The 18,832-nt window shown below is 29.1% G+C and overlaps 2 protein-coding genes across 3 annotated transcripts in view; one reads left to right on the plus strand and one right to left on the minus strand.

Annotated features, from left to right (window-relative positions):
• The window catches only part of LOC113521822 (G-protein coupled receptor dmsr-1-like), a 45,746-nt gene that overhangs the window by 8,731 nt on the left and 18,183 nt on the right, over positions 1–18,832 (minus strand). Inside the window, exons 3-7 of one of the 2 annotated variants that reach the window (XM_031909990.2) lie at positions 7,622–7,780; positions 5,652–5,788; positions 2,105–2,207; positions 299–879; positions 38–92 (exon numbers count right to left, since the gene is read on the minus strand). In XM_031909990.2, coding sequence (XP_031765850.1) covers positions 68–92; positions 299–879; positions 2,105–2,207; positions 5,652–5,788; positions 7,622–7,780 — 1,005 coding nt within the window. In that variant the 3' untranslated portion in view covers positions 38–67. The remainder of the gene's footprint in view (positions 1–37; positions 93–298; positions 880–2,104; positions 2,208–5,651; positions 5,789–7,621; positions 7,781–18,832) is intronic. The other variant, XM_031909991.2, reaches the window with a different exon arrangement.
• Positions 1–18,832, plus strand: part of LOC128201817 (protein GVQW3-like) — a 38,962-nt gene that overhangs the window by 7,450 nt on the left and 12,680 nt on the right. The gene's annotated exons all lie outside the window — the stretch shown is intronic.

The following is an 18,832-nucleotide window of genomic DNA, read 5'->3' on the forward strand; positions in this document are numbered from 1 at the left end:
TGTAATCTTAGAAACTAAACAGCGTTACATTACTCACATTCATATTTATATTGAAGCTTTGCTGTAGTTATCTTTTAACCTTTTCCGTGCACCTGCAGGGAGGAAAATAATTAGGAATTCATACTTAAAATACTATACCTGTCGTGTCATTTACAAATATAGGTATTTTCTTACATGCAATTAAGAACAGTATTATAATCTATTAATTATATTTTAAACATGCTAATTACACTAACATAATAGAAGAAAGCACAGCGTATCTTATCGTAACAAGAACGCTGTAAATAAAAATACATACGTGTTCTGGTTTTGTGAATCCGAGTGTGACATCGTCGGTGGCATAAATCGAGCCAAAGGCGGTTGCAGCAACATCTGTCTAAAGGTTTGTCTGAACTGCCTCGACATGGAACAGTAAAGCACAAAATTGATAGCACCATTCAACAGCGCAAGGAAGTCCATTAGCTCCCCAAACAAATCGTAGCATCTCTTGAAGAAACACCACCCCAACAGCCCACTCATTAACCCCAAGATTCCTTGAGGAAGTTCAGTCACAAGAAAAAGCAGCAGCACAGCAAGTAACATCTTCGTCGTTCTATCTGTTCTCTTATCGGCCTTGTTTTGCCTTTTTACCATTTTCTCAGCGGCGGGGCAAGCGCTGTAATTCCTTAAATTCTTCTGATGTCGATTGGCGCTGTACAATGCCCTTATAAGCCAAACGCTTATAACTGTCAAGATCGAACATGGAAGTAGTTTAATTACAACGGCATGTACCCAAAAGTTGGCCTGATATAGTGTACCTTGATAGTCCGAGTCGACGTGGTATACTATGTCAGGATTGCCATGGACATCCGTGACATTCGTTGTGTGAATATCAAAGACCTGTAAACAAAGAACCTATTTAGGCATTCGATGTAAATTGATACTGTATGGAAAGCAGACGTCGTCTTGACGACGATATGCATGCATTGAAAACAAATGATATTAGCATGTTACAATTTTATTAATGTAAATATGTAATTGCTCTCATTAAAAATTTAAATAACTCCAGTGCTTTGTATTACTTTTTCCTTGAAAAAGATGTATTCGCTATTAATTAGCCTTAAAAAAAAGCTTTAGTGATGCTTTGTATACTTTATTACTCTTACTCTCATCAAGTCAACTGAACTCTATTATCACTACTTTAAATACATCGTGAGAATAATTATAGTATGATCATTAAATTTAATATATAGTTTGAGAAAATTAATTATAAAAATACTCACTAAATAAAATTAGTAACAAAAATAAATCAATATAATTATTGGGCATCACCATACAGTTTTATGCTGAAGTCAATTATTCGTTTGTTTACATTTTATTAGTAGTTCTATTAAAATAGACATTAAATATTTTTTATTCAATTGCTAAACCAGTCCAATATTTTAATGAATGATAAGTACTAGTAGGCGGGGCCTACGCTAATATTTTACGCTGTCAAAAATTATTCACTAACCAATTATTTAGAAACGTACTTGGCTAGTTTTCCATGACATTTGATAAAATATTGTAATACAAAGTGAATAATATTAATTGTATTAAATATGTAGTCTACATATCTATATATAGAAAATACTTTGTTAACAAATTTATTTAAAACAGTCGATAAATCTCTTTACTTAACCCTATCGTCTAAACGATGCACGAACAATAGGGTTAAAAAATTAACACAATGTAATCAAAAATGTTCTATATTAATAAATTATTTTTTGCTTTGTTGACGATTTACCAATAAAAAATGATATTTTACAGTTCGATCTTGTCTTCTAGTAAATTGATATTTAGTACAATACAAGGAAAAATATCAGGATTATCTCGGATTTACAAAAAATTAATTATGTACCTATTTAGTTTTCCACCTACTACTACGATTATTCATTATGTCTATATATATGTATATCTATCAGTCTATCTGTCTATTTATTCGTTTAAAAAATACAAAAAAGACAATTGTGTGTTAAAAATATCAACTACTTGAAATACTAAAATTATAATTTTGTTTATAAAATGATAAACTACAAACTTGATTTGCATATTAATTATTCAACATCACGTATAAGAAACTCACCATGAACGTAGGCGTACATAATATCGGAGGCAGTATGAAACTGGTGAGTATAGCTATACTGCAACGCCTTTCTGTACATAAAATGTGACTTCTGTCGGAATATCTGTAAGAAAAGACTTTATTATATTTAAACACTTGTGAAATATACATACAGAAATTAATAATAGGTACAAAAAGAAAATAAGTCATGTTAAGATGGTATGAAGGCAGACTTATCCCTTGAGGGAAAAATCTCATATAAATTTGTTGTAAGAGAAATACAAAGAAAACTTAATTAAATTCTAAATTTGATATACCTACAATATATTGAACTAAGTCCTTGGTCTTAATCAAAGCAACAATTTAAAATATATTTATTTTTTTTTAATATCAGATTACAATTTTTGTATGGAGATATATATATAATTTACTAGCACATGCTCCGTCTTTTATTGCTGTATGATAGAAATTGATAAAAAATCCAATCAGGGATTAAGTTTACCCTCTATACATATTTTTTTCTTTGCAAGAGGATATTATAAATTAATAGTCTATATTAAAGTTTTTATAAAGGTCGAAAGGTTCTTTAATCAGTTATCAGGTACTACATAATCACACTACTTATAAATTATACTGACTTTTATAAAACTTATACTGGTTCTCCAAATTTTCAATTAATAAGATTTGATTTATTAAGCAGAAAATGTTGTAATAGCCGAAGTTTTAAGATTATTACAAAGTCTGTAACATTGAAAGGTCTTATAAAAACTAAATCATTGTTTTAAATCTGCTTCTAATTGGAAATCCGGACTAACATTAAAGAAAAATTGTAATTTTAAGCGACAATTAGGTTTAATAATTAGAATTTTATCAATTCTCTTATTTCTTTTTTATCCTTTCATTTCATAATATCTTATTCCCGAAAGGATATTGACAATTGATTTTATGCATCCTACAACTAAATATGTATTTTAATGGAGCTGTATTGAACATCAGATATTTAAAAACGTAATTTAATATTTTAACATAGTTTATTGTTATTTTATTATAAAGATTATGTGACGTAGTTGAACAACATTTTTATACATTTATTACCTAGTGCGTACTCGTTTGTACTTACTATCGTACACATCCATTGAATAAATCTTAGCTTCAATAAAATAAGGTATATCTGTCAGCTCTGGGTATTAGGTACTAATAATTCCGAACTAAATTATCATTTGTTTACCATACGTTTTAATATTTTATTAACAAATTAATGTAGTCCATACTATGTTAAAATTTAATTATTTTAATTATGTTAGATGACTTTGAAGAGACAACGTAGAGTGGTGCCCGTACTCGTATTAATGAGATTTACACTTTGTGTCTCAGTGAAACCAATTTAATATACACTTATCTAATTTTGCTACAAAATATTTGTATTACATTTAAATAAATTTTAATAACCAAACTATACTCATATATACATATATATTATATACTCTCTGAAATTTATTTTAAAAAAATTTATTAGTCGAAATAACTCTAATTGGATCTTTTTGAACGTAACAAATATTCTACGTAAAAGCTGGATGACGTAAAGAATAGATGATAGGCTATCGATTCCATTACATTGAGATTTTATGGCATGAAAATATTGGAAACTGGGTTTTCATGTAGTTCATTATGGCTCCTATGGTGAAAAAAGGTCAGCGCATATAAGGAAAATATTTCTTTTCAAAAAAGATAGGATTTCTATCGATCTATGTTTTTCATACGTAATAATGTAAGTGTCGTGTATAACAAACAACAAATTCCATAATTCTCTTTGTATAATATTCTACTTGTTGAATAGTAACTAATGTGAATTGTATTGTAATTATTTTTTTCAACTTCACTCACGTTTTAAATTTGAAGATGCCTAACTAGTTTCGAACTCGATCTCTCTCTTATTAATGAGAGCAGTGCTGTTCACTACCCAGCCGTGAAACATAAGAATCCCGAATTTAAAACATAAGGAAAGCCGACGTAAATAATTTCAATATTCTACTTATTTTATATTTCTTCATTACTGAATGCAATGACCATATGAAATCATTACTTTACATCGTCAACAAAAAGACTCGAAATTCAAATAATATTCTGTCCACGGTATGCCTATAGTGACGGTTACCACTTTCTATCAGATGAGTGATCTGTTTGTTTGCCATTTTATAAATAAGTTATAATTAGTACATACCTATATACATAATTATATAAATTTAATACTGGATGAATTAAATATCCGATATACTTTATTGGATCAACCTATAAATAAACTATATGCACAATGTGAAAAAATATTGGTTAATTTGTAATGAAACTTTCGTTAAATATTTATGTTTGATCTTAATAAACCGATTTATAGCAATATTATCAACATATAAATGTATATGAATTAAGTAGGCATTTTAAATTCTTTTCAACACTGATGGTCTTTTAAATATATAGGTATATACTCGTATATATATACCTACATATATATGTTTAGAATCTTTAATTATCTTATTATAATGAACAATCAATCAAGTAAAAGCAAGTTTTGAGTATAATATTAATATTGCATTTATTTCTTATAAAAATATTATATTTAGATAAATGATTAAAGCCGCATCTATAATAATGTATCTAATGACAACTAATAAGCTTCAGAAATCTGCAGAGCTAAGTTCATTAAACACATAAATCGTCCCTATCTTACAAATTTCTTGGGTATTTTTTATGAATATGTTAAAGCATATTATCTTTTAGATTTTATCCTTGTTACTTATTTATCCTTATATTTTCATTGCCCAATATTTTCACCCTTACCTAATAATGTAAGGAAAAATATTACGATTATGACATGTCGACAAGCTCATGAAAACGCACCCGACGTTCAGAAGTGCTTTGATAACATTTTTTGTTAAACATTGCTTTACTAAATTATGTGTACTGATGTAGAAAATGTTGTTTCTTTTTTAATAAAGTATACCAAAATTGTTAATAATGTTCAAAGCTTTCCGTACTAATATGTAAAATGTAAAAGTGAGCGTATATTTCATTTTCATTTATTTATTCATACAATTGTGTACCCCAATCTTGATAACTAGCAAAATATATATCTTTGATTTTTGACAATTCTATGTATATATATATATATATATATATATATATATATATATATATATATATATATATATATATATATGTACACTCACTATATCTTTTACTAGTTTTAAAAACCGTATCTTCATAATTATATCTTAACAGCTGAATCAATTGTCAACATGACAATTGACTTTTGTTATAAGAGTAGTATTTAAAATGGAAATCTACATTGAATAATACTTTTTATCTCCGTCAATCGATACATCTCAATCACGCCGACAATGTCACTCATAAAAACTGGTACTGAGTTAATACAAAATAAAATAATGTAAATATATTGTAAGATTTCATTACATTACACATAAAGTGTTTCATTTCATTCAGATTTATCTAACTATAAAAATATTTTATAAATAAATTCATTCTAGTTTCTAAAAGCTTTCAAGAAAATACTTACTTTATCGCAATGTATCTCCATATTGCGAGGGATAAAGTCAAACAAATTGAGGCCGTGTGCAGTATTTGAGCGAAATGCATGTGAAATAAAAGATACATAGCCCATGAGTAAGGAAAATCCAATTTCTCGGGTAAAACCTGAAAAAATATACTTATATAGAAAAGAATAAAATAAACTAAAGTAGTTTTTAACTAGTGTATCACCCCATACTGCTTGAGTACATACTATATTCATCAAATACCTAGTCTGTAGACTTTCTACAATTATTTTTAATTAAGTAAATACGTAATATATATCACTAACGAGTGATACAAATTACATACCTACTTAATCTTATTTAACTTTTTCTTAATTAAGATACAGCCCATGTTATTGCTGATAATATAAGCTTTCTATAGGTAAAATAATTATAAAATTGGTTAAATATTTTTAAGTTTCTCGGTTACTAACCGAATATCAAATCTTTCTTCCCTGTAATAAATAATTTTGTAATTTTTGATAATATTTCTATTTATTTATTTATACATTCTAAATTTATATACAAAATATTAACTACGGACGCCATAAAACTATCTTTTGTTAATCAAAATATAGTACTATGGCGTCTGTATTTAATATAACAAAAATTCAATTAGATTTTTTTTATCTTGCTAGTTTAATTTTTAAGGGAAAGTAACTGAACGATTTCAAACGTCTGGCATTGTACCTATTGGCACAATTTATAAAATAGTTTGGCATCTAAAGATACAAATGAATTAGTATTTAAATTTCAGTATAAAGCGTACCTACTTTAGTTAGGCAGTAATAATAAATAAGATGTCACCATAAAGAAAGATCAAACCAATTCAAATTCCTCTGTTTATTTATTTTTGGTAGTATAATCCTCTGTCAGGTAATGTTAGATACTTTAGGATTGCATGGGAACAGATTTATTTGAGAATCCCACTTAATCAATTTATTGATCCGAAGAAAACCTATTCCGTAATTTTCTAAGGTAATTTTATTAGAATCGCTAGAGTGATTTTTGGAGTCGCCATTTCTCAGAAACTAATATATATCAGGTAGTACTTAATTCATTTATATACCAAAATAAAAATAGGTTTTTATATATCGTTCCATTTATAAGAAATACGGATTATATTTTTAAATGTAACATAAAACAGTAACATAAGCATTATTTTTCAATATGCCATAGGTACAATTACAAAATGTGAATAACCCAAACAATTAATAATTTTTATCAAATATAAATAGAAACTAAACTGATAAAACCTACTTTCTCGTAACAATAATTAATCTCCCTCTTATGGGATGAAACCCGTGCTCTACAGTTGATCTATAGTGGCATGTTAATGGATTGTTATTCACAGATGATACTGCTGAGTCTGAACTTGTATATAAATTTTAGAAGACAATACAATACAATGTAGGTTGCTCAGGATTGTATTGCAGAAATCTGTGGGGGAGATCTATTTTCAGCAATGCACAACTAACAATTCGAATGATTATGTTACTTATATGATATGTGATACCCACTGTTGTACAAGTAATTTAATAATAATAACAAAGATAAGAAGTGACAATAACTAACTTTTTTTTATATGACTTAGAATGGCAAACAAGCTGACGGCCCACCTAATGGAAAGTGGTAACCGTCGCCTATAGACATGAGCAGTACCATGGATATAACAGAATATACTGTTTCGCCCATGATACCCCCCATGCGTTGTCATTCCTGAGGGCTCAGGTGTTATTCCTCTGTACCCTGTAAATTCACGCCATATCCCACCCTTCAAATCGAAACACAGCCATGCAAACACAACTGCTTCACAGTAGAAACACGAATGGGACAGAGGTACTCAAGTAATCAACTTTTGTACAAAGTCTCCCTCTGGTAAAAACTAAGTATTTTCTATTAGTGGTATGTATTACTTTTTAAAATTTTATTGTAAATTGTAATATGGACTTACCAAATATCTGTATATGACGAAAGGCACGTATTCCAACATGACAAAGACATCAGCGACCGCAAGCCATTTGAGAAGTCTGTTAATTGGTGCCGCCGCCATGTCTCTCCGAGTCAGCACCGCTACATTCATAGTATTCGCTATTACTCCAATTGTGCATACCTAAAACAATTACTCATGCATATACTCGTTTATTCTCTGGAATTGATATTTAAAACATGCACACACAGGTGGTCAGAGCATGGGCAGGAAACGAAACAACACATTCGGTGGTTCTTTCTCATCCATGAGGTAGCGTAAACATTCGTGTACCAACTGTATGTATATACTATAGATTTAGTACAACGTACTATACCAAAATTTTTTCATAATTAAAGATATATATTGTCACTTTTTGTTTTGAACTATCGTACGACACATCGGACTTCTTTATGATATTAGACCACAGAACCCATGTAATTTTATGAAAATATGTGTAATTTTATGAAGATTACAGTGATAAAATTAGACTCACAGACAGTTGTCTGTGAATCTAAGTTTATCACTGTAATCTTTTGAAAAAAATAAAGAGTATCTATCTATCTATACTGTTCATATATATTCCTCTATAACGAAATAATAGAAATATGTATTGTTAGATAATAAATAATAATAATAATAAATAAAAAACAATAAAGAATAAAGAAAGAAAGAATAAGTATAATAGGAAATAATAGAAACAATAATTAACGCTATATACAGTTAAACAATAACTAATAATGATAAATAAACGTGTAGTAAAACAAAATAGGCCTATCACTAACACTCACGACAAATACAAATGGTTTTGACAAGTAAACAAAACAAGTAGTGTCTGAAAACATTCCTCACTATCGGGGGTCCCTCGGAGCTAACAAATTACTTGTAAGGCAATAAAGAGAATATTCTACGGAAGACTCCGTTTTCTTTATGTACATATAAGTACATACCCATTTTCAATGAAAACGAAGCAAGAATACGACCTTTCATCTCTTATACAACTCCTTTTTATCTCTAGGATAGCATGAATGCTGATTAGAACGACACATAATGCACCAATTAAAGAAAGAAAATATCTGTATGTGGGCAGGTAGGACCGTTTGGCTAGATTGCTAATCGTAGCTCAATTGGGTCAATTCAGAGACGGCATTTCTCTAAACCTGTTTCTCTAATTAAAATTTGCACAGCGAAATTTTTATTCTAAGAAACAATATGAACTAAATTTCTAATAAATTTTTAATAGATTTAAGTCAAAATTATTTTAAACTAAATAGTTTGTACTGGTCCATAAAACGATAATTTTGTACAATTATCAAATTAAAGTATTATGTTAAGAAGTAAGAAATGATCTCACAGAATTGGCCCCGACGTCCTCATCTTATTGGAAAAGGCAAGATATGGGCAATCCAATGCCCGAAATAATTATTTTTCCGCCCCAGGCAACAATATTTACTGCCATTTTTTACTTCAATTTTACAGCCTCTCATTTAGCTGCTTTGAGTATTTACACGGCTTAGAGTATTATTTATTTTCTTCACAATGGTATATTTAATTTAGGAGTCCTAAGAATTTCATCTGTAGAGAACGATGACCAACGAATATACGTATTAAAGAAACAGGAAAACATAATCAAGTTCTTTGAGAAACCAAAGTTCTTTCGGCTGTATTATTAAATACTTTCTTCTTCTTTCATCTTTCGACTTTCTCTGATTCTAGCTTTTTAATATAGCTGTTCGAGTTTATATTCATCAATACTCACAACCAAAATCATCTTTTCCTATATCTACGTATATTATTATGTTACACATTTACTGCAATATTACTTTTCTTATTCATGCACGGCATATTATCGTACCTATTATCTATGAAATAGTTGGAGTTCTTAAGACAGAATGCAACAATGAACGAGAGCATTATATTGTAACTCTTAAACTAAAAATATCACAACATAATGCTGTTCGTACTAAGAATTTTAAATTTATAAATTTTAATAACAAAACGTTACCTAGTTATCACATCCACGAAGTCCTGAATTTCAACAGATTTAGTTAACTGTTAATTTTTCATAATTACTATAAAAATTTCATTAAGTATTTTATTGTTCCATTTGTCTCCAGTCCTAATAATTAAATTGTATGACAAATCCATAAAGTACCCAGTTTTACTTCTGATTTTAAATAACAATTAATACAAAAATTTATGTAACGAATTTTCTATCAAAATTAGCATAAGTTGAATGTAGTAATACTACTATTATCATAAATGCATAATTTTGTAAGAATGGATAAATGTTTGTTACTCTTTTATGCTAAGACTATGAATGGATTTGAATGAAATTTTGTTCCCGGATAGGTTATATCCTAATTTAGAATGTAATTGGTACTTTATATCATGAGAAGCATTATTATACTGATTCACAATTAAAAGAAAGAAAGTAATTTATTTAATTAGGGTCAATAAAATTAATTAAACAATAATTGGCAAAAAAATATCGCATAATATACACTTCATTTTTGAAGTCACTTGAAAAATATAGAAACAAAACAACACATCCCAGCTATATTTTATCCAAGCATTAATCTTGGGTTATATTAATGTAGTTGTTAATTGTGAAAGATTGCTGAAACAGAGTGCTTTTTAACGAGTTATGGAGGATTTCCAACTGTAATCACATTTATTTGGAATTATTTGAAAGTAGTACGACCGTAAATGAACAAAACCTATTAACTTTCAATTAACATTTAAATTAAAGTAGTAATTATTATATAACAAGATTATTTATTGAAACCCGCAGCTACTAAGGTAGTGTAAGGTTATTTAGTTCCTTTTGCAACTAAATAACCTTACACTACCTTAGTAGCGTTCATACACAAACACAACTGAGGATTGTGTATATATATGTGTTGAAAAATTATTGAAATATAAAGATGATATTTCAATAACTTTTGAATAATTTTATACAAGTTTGACCAATCTTTGCTAAATTGTTATGATATTTATTTTCAAAGCAATCTTCTTCTATTAAAGAAGAATTAACTTAACCAAACTTGATCATACTTGGCCAACCTTGACCATATTGAACCAAAATGGCCAAACTATACGAAACTCGATTTAAATGATAAAAATTAGCCCACATTAGTCAAATTAGATTTTTTTTCATCGCGGTTCCCCCTGGAAACCATCGTGGTGGAACCGCGCTGAGGTCAACCTAATTGGGTGCATTGCTGACAATAAGTCCTTTTTTCACTAGTAATGGGGATTAGCAAGCCCATTGTTACGAGTAGCAATATGGGTATAATATATAAGTATATTGTATCAGATCAATCTCCAAACGGTTACCCTTGAAAACCATCGTAATTAATTTATTGTTGACTTTGTCACGATGGGCCAAATGAACTGTTTCATTAGGATGAATACGATAGGAGAGAACCTACCATCCCTCACTAATATCCCGCCAGCGTATATCGATAGCGCAGACGGGGTTTCCATTCTATTTCATCCATTAAAAAAAATTGAATAAACTGCCAAACTTGTCCAAAAATTTATAGCGAATGGACTCAATTCAACTCAACTGAACTTAATTAAACTAATTTACTAATTTGGTCGAGTCAAGTCGAATTTCGAATTTTATTAAATTTAGAATTTAGTCGAAATAAGAGGTTATAATTTAGAATATTCAAGAGTAGAAATTAGAAATTCGCAACGCAATATTATTTAGAAACATTATTCATATCGAACCTGTGAAAACAAGAATATTCAAATTGAGAATTTCCTCGTTTTGAAGCCGGTTAAAAATAAATGTGACAAACCTTACAACGAATATGGCATGACAAGAGATTTCTATGGGCGATAAACCACTATATGAAGACGATTCTCTGTCCCTCTCACAAACTGACCTCCATCCCTTTCTGTAAGTCAAATATGTCCATTCAAAAGAAGAACCTACATTTCAGCGAAAAATGTGGAGATACACACATTTGTGGATATACAAACGTCATCTGTTTATGTTAGTAGTAACAGCCTCAAACTAAATAAAATCACGCCTTTTTTGTATGAAGTGTCTGGGGTGTGAAATAAGTTTCTGAGTGGCTGACAGCTTATACAGTGCACGAACTTCTCAGATAACTTTTGATGTAGGTATTATTATACTAGCTGATTTAGTGAACAGTTTACATAATTATCTCTCTCACAAGTAAAGCGTATAATTCAAAATTCATAGATACGAATTATTGATACGAAACGTATTTTATGAAAGACTAGCGGTCCACCAGGCTTCACATGATTCTTTTTAGAACACAAACTGTTAGTAAAAAAAAACCGTGCTGATTATGTAGAAAGAATTGTTAAAATCAGTTAAGTAATTTTTGAGTTTTTAATGTATTTAAAATAAAACGAAAACTAAATAAACGTATCGTATTTCCAGACTCATTTAGAAAATTAATGAAATATATTACGTATTCATAATAATATTTATTTCTAATATATCTACCCCTTTCGCCCTATTGAAAACTCAATTCCGTAATAAAAACCATTGTAACAAATTTAACAGCTGTCCATGGATTTAGTATAAACAAACTGCGTAACTTTTCTAAAATTGCTGTTAAATTTTATAACGAATTTAACCTTTTAGACGTAAATTACTCAAATATCGAGCATAATTCAATACCAAGTAAATATTATTCTTTCTTTTGATATTTAGTATAAATTATATAGTGACTAAGTTCTTGTAATGATAAATTATATACACACCTTACGTCTAAGTACTATAAATATTAATACAAGATATTAAAATATTATTTATGGATATATTTTTTTTATATTACAGCCAAATAATGTGTAAATTTTATTTTATAATTATTATATATACTTTTAATGATATCGTTGTTTTAAATATCCACTATTTTAAATATCTGTTCAGTTACAAACTATTTATATAAAATTCACATTTTATTTATATATACTACCTACTCGTGTTTTACTCACAGTCCTTGTTATTCCCTTAGATGTTCGACGAAAAGATTTAAGACGATTATGGAATTTTTGAAATGTCGTGTATTTCAGGGATTTTTTCGAAGACATGAAAATCTCATTGCTTTGAACTAAACTTAAACTACTTGGAAAACCGAGAATAAAGAAAGGCTGTTCAAAGTTCAAACATATGACAGTGACTTCAATTCGTCAGTGTGAATTTATTTTTTATCGAATTCTAGTGAATGTCAATTTCTTTCCTCAATTAACTTTTGACAAAGCACGATGATGACAGGTATGTTGCTTTACGTATTTGGGGAGTCTATTCAAATCTCGATCTGAATATTCTGGAAGAATCATTGTAATAAATAATAATAAAAAATATAAAAAAAATATTTTCATAAAAGTCGATTTACGAATATCTAAATTAAAAAAAATACCATAAGAGTAATACCAATTCAAATTGTCACACAGTGCGGTTTCAGAGGAGTTTCCTACCGCCAACACTTAGGTTGTAGAATGATCTTCCTGCCGAGCCTTTCCCTATGGAGTTTTTCTAAAAAGGCGTATAAGGATTTCTTAAAAGCCTGCAATGCACGCTTGACATCGCTGATGTTACAGTTGTTCATAGATTAGGTAACCCCATTTACCATCAAACGAGCCGTATGTTTGTTTGCCATTATCTTATACATATATAAAATTCTCGTGTCACGGAGTTTGTTACCAAACTCCTCCGAAACGGCTTTACCGATTTTTATGAAATTTTGTGTGCATATTGGGTAGGTCTGAGAATCGGCCAACATCTATTTTTTATACCCCACAATGATAAGGGTGACCCACCCCAAAATATTTTATTTTTTATTTTTTTGACAATTTTTTTTATTTTTACTTTATTATAATTTAGCATTGAAAAATACATACAACTTTAAATTTTCATCGTTTTACAATCAACCCCTGTATTTTAATCGCGATTTTTATATTTCGCAATAAGTGGTAAAACAACGTTTACGGGATCAGCTAGTAGTTGTATAAAAAAATACAGAACTGATCTGAATCATATCTTCATAATATTAATAACTATTATACATGTATTATTATTATTATTTACGTATGAATTAATAAGTAATTTGGACACAATAAAAAAATGTAAGTCAAAGCTTAAGGATAGATATAGGGCACGTGACAGTTTCAAAAAATTACGTACATAAACCGTGAGTGTCATCAATTACATATCAATTATATTAACATAAATTACTCTCGGGGCATTTCCCCCAAAAACGTGAGTAGAAAACTAAATAGATTCTAAATTGGTAGATCTCGGGATCGATTCTGAAACGCCGCTCTCTATTTTTATCTTTAAGACTAAAACAACAATTTAATACTACAACTAAATATTCAATACTAGTTTTTACCCACGACTTCATTTACGTGACCAGGTCTTGATTGACCGAGAAAAATAGTAGATAGTCTATGTCCTTCTCCATCTCATATTAAATGTATATGTAAACCAATTTCAAGAAGATTAGCTGAGCTGGATTTACTGAGCTGATAATGTACTGAGAGGTAACAAACGAACTCACTTTAACATTTATAGTATTAATATGGATTGTTTCCAATAAATCAACACAAAATAATCAAAATTCATCTGCTTTATATAATGAAACTAGATAATATGTAAACGAACTTAAAGCATTACTTTTTCATTATAATAAATAATTTATTCGCTTGTTTAGAAATCATAAATAAAGTTATGATTCTAAAGACCAGTATATATAACAAAACTGAGACAGAACTATTTTACATTGTTTTTAGTGATCCACAAACTTTCTCTAAACTTAAATTATTTGAGGGTTTCATTAAAACATCAAATAATTTAATTTTAGAGATAGAATAATATCTATAATCTAGTGTTTTCCATCGCCGAAAAGCTAGACAGAAATTTTAATTGGCAAAAAATTTTATGTGTCAACCAAATTCCAATTTACGACCTGTACTGTTTGTAAGACGATATCGTATACCCTAGTGGTGTACCATGACACTCTAAAGTGTATCTCGAAAATCATAAATAAACTAGAAACCCCATCCCTTTGGAGAGCGAAAAACATTTTGTGCGTTGTATGTAATAAAAAAAACTGTCAAGGGTGTGTCAAACACATGTGTATTAGGATTCTCTAGCTATATTTGTTGTCTTTCTACATATAATTAGTTATTTAGTTATTATAAGGCCAGTAAAATAAAATTTACTTTTTAAATAGTTGATTCGTAATAAAATGTTTTTGGTAATTTTTAGGTCTATCATATTACGTCGTATGCGTGCAAAAATTCCAATATTGTAAAACTAACCAATGATTCTAATTAATCTGTTTTTGCCTAAATTTCATTTTAATATAAAATGTGAATCCTTATTTAAAATGCGCAGAGATTTTAAAATAAGAAAAACATTTTTATTAAATCACAGTAAATCTAAATATGTATTAATCAATCGAACAAAAGCAATACTATCTGGAAGCTAATATTTTACTGAACAAATTAACACCTAGGTTATTTTGCGGCATTTCATATAATTAGTTATTTGATTAGAATTATTTTGTTTAATTACGCTAGTAATAATATGTGCGCGATTACCAATACTCAAAGATTGACTACTATATACAATAGTATAGTATTTGCACCATTCCAATCAGCACCCAAACTGCGGATTTTGAGTGCCGAATGGTTAACACTAGAGTTCAAACAGCGATCTATTAATTTGCCTGAAAATGCCCCGTATAGGAGTTAAACACGTATCACAGAACTTCTGGTAATACAAGTAATCAATCTTCGAGTGTTGGCAATCATACACATACTAATGATGCTGCGAAACTGACTTGAACAAAATAATTCTAGCCAAATAGCCATTTGGAAGTTCCAATTGATTGTTAAATATATGTTATGTTTCTCGAACCAATAAAAATTACATCGATATTTGACTTTAAATTATACGATTGATGAATTTAAACCCATTTTATACCAGAAAACAAAATAAAAATATGTTATTTCTTTTTGTTTAGAATTCTCTTTTTTTTATACGATCTAAATGGACTATTTTTTTCCAATTCTTCAGTATCTCAATAAATACGATCTCGTAACAACAGACTCCAAACAAAAATATGAATGTTTCTTATTAAAAATAGAAAAAAAATATTAAAACCTTCGTTTGAAGACATGTAAAAAAAAAACAACTAAATAATGCCTGTAACGTAGGATATATATTTAAATAGAATAGGTATTTATATAAGGATTTTATTTGGGCACAAAACTCTAAAACATGTATTATATTACGCTTACTAGACACTTCGATAATATTTAATATCATGGAAAATTATATTAGCGTGTCATATTCAATTACTGTAAGTGTTTTACAGTCTACCTAAAATTACTGTTCATTCACACCTTTAACATAGGTATCCGAAAATGTGCTTAGAATGTAGCTACCTATGTCCGGTGCATCTACGCCATCAACAAATTATCTTAGAATCATATATATTCATATAAATATCTCAAAAATCATAAATAACGGTTAGAAAGGAAAATGTGTCTCACTAAATCACCATTTCTTATCCTTTCTAGTATTGTAACTCACTAAATAGCCAAAATAATAATTAGAAAATGTTCACTCATTACAATACATTAATTAGATATTTATCAAAGTTTTAATTAAACACGGAAAACGTCTACTATCACTTGAAAATAATTCGCTTATGGGTCCTAGCAATAATAATTTATGAATTGAAAACCTTTTGAATGAAAAACAAATCAATCGTCGCATTTAATTATTAATTCAAATAACTTTATTGTTATTACCAGGAATTTTCTAGCGTTTTGCATTTAAATTAAAAGTATTTATACAAAACTGTATTTCATATTTAGATCTTATTTATTGAACATATTTCAACACCATTTAACAAGTACTGAAATGTGTTGAGAAACAATGCATTAAATGATTATAAAGCCCTCAAAGAAATTGAGTTTATATGCGATCGGATATATATACGAGTATGTTTCTCGATTACTATTCGTACATGTGCGGCAATATCACACTAAATATTATATAGAAAAAAGGATGGTTATAATTCTTATGATTATCCTTTGGATAGACCGAAACGATAAATAATAAATCGGGCGAACATAACTAAACAAGATATTGTAAAATATTTTACTATTATTTATTACTATTATGTATTTGATTATTAATTATTAATAAAATTATTATTAATAAACCATAATTTAAATGGACATTTAATTTACTCAGATGATAATTATTTAATTTTCATATACCTATATTATATACAAAATGACTAGATTATAGTGTTTTAATAAATTTTACATACCAGTATTTTGGTGAAACATGTAGCTCGAAGTATACAAAACTGAATATTTAATGTAACCATGTTTAATGCAAATAAAGAATCTGAATCGAATGAATTTTAAACCAGTAATCAAATTTTAAAAGGGCATGATACCTTCTAATTTGTTTTTCAAAAGTAGATATATATTTCATTCAAAGCTATTGATTTAACAGACTGTACTATTCTGTCTTATTTATCAGCTGCCTATACTGTGCATCCCTTCTGCGTTGTTAGGTCTGAGAATTAAGGTATAATATTACGCCTCGTTAGTCAGGATACAGCGCTGCGCTAGCTATTTTCCAACTGAAACACTATAACATACGAATTTCCTGCTTTCTAATAAGATCTACTCTGAAAGGCTATACTTTCCTCAATTCTAAAAATAGTTTAAGCTTTTTATAACAGAAAAAGGCGCAACATTACTTTTTATACTATTTAATTTTTGCTTAATTTACTACTGTAATTTTTTTAAAAGAACAATAAAAAGTAGCAATTTATTTATCTATTTTAGTTCTCAGGGTATATATGTAATTCCATTGCATAGACAAATCAGTCTATTCCATTATCCATAGACAGTTTATGTCTATAGACACAGTGACCTTTTCAGATGAACTATAACTTGTTAGTTTTAGTTGCATAAAAAACAAACAATAAAGAATTATTTGTGATTTTTGTTTAAATAGAGAGAGCAAGAACAACCCAATATTTTCTACCACAACAATTGCAACAGTCGCAAATGCATCCGTCTACGATATCTAAATCAATTATAATCATATTACTGTCATATAACTAGTCTGGCCATAAATACTGTTACATAAAAACTTATCTTTTTTTTCAACTTTTTAATTATTTTGAATTTGGAACACGTTTATTATTTTAAAAACTTTTTTCAATTTCGCGCCATTTCGCATATTTTTTCGTGTTCATTATCAAATTACAATATGGATGGGGGTGTTAAAGAAAATAAGTTTTCAGTGATCTCCTTGCACAAAGTGGGTATAAAGCCGTCGGTCATATTCCAGTCACTTCAAAAGCTTGGTATTAGCCGTATGTTTGTATATCATACTATCAACAGATACAACACTTCCTCTGTCGAAAACCAGAAAAGATCCGGCCGGCCGCGTGCTGTTACTACTACTGCAACGGTTGTTGCATTAATGCTGTTAAAGCCAGAATTAATCGAAACCTCATTAGGTAGCAAAAAATCTTATCACGAGAAATGAAGATGCCCGCTAGGACTCTGTCTCGTATTATAAAACAAGACCTGAAGCTCGGTGCTTATCGTCAATATACAGGACATGCCCTAAATCAACCTTTGCAATTAAAGAGAGTGTATCGATTAAAACGCATTCTGTCGCGATACGCAGGTGAAAGGTACAAAAACATCCTCTTTACCGATATAAAAATTTTCACGGTTGAAGAGCACTACAATAATCAAAATGATAAAGTATATATTTTGTGAAAAAGGAATGAAAACTTCAGTCAAAGTGGATCAAGATACAGTGTTGGATCGTGCTGTGAAACCTCTCAGCAATACACTTTTAAAAAATATACCGTGGACTTTCCAGCAGGACTCTGTATCTGATCACAAGGCACAAACTACCCAAGCCTGGCTTAAAATCAACATTCCAGACTTTATAAGAGCTAAAGACTGGCCCTTATCTAGCCCAGGTCTCAACCCTTTAGATTTCAAATTTTAGTCAGTTTTAGAGGCTATGGCCTGCTCTAAACAACACGGCGACATTAAGTCTCTTAAAAAAAGCAAAGAGCAAGCAGTGGCGAAATTTCCCTTGAGAACAGGGCGTAAATCCATAGATTCGTGGCCAGACAGATAAAAGGC

Source organism: Galleria mellonella, unplaced genomic scaffold (assembly GCF_026898425.1).
Source record: "Galleria mellonella isolate WM207_F2 unplaced genomic scaffold, CSIRO_AGI_GalMel_v1 utg63, whole genome shotgun sequence".
NCBI classification, from domain to species: Eukaryota; Metazoa; Arthropoda; class Insecta; order Lepidoptera; family Pyralidae; genus Galleria; species Galleria mellonella.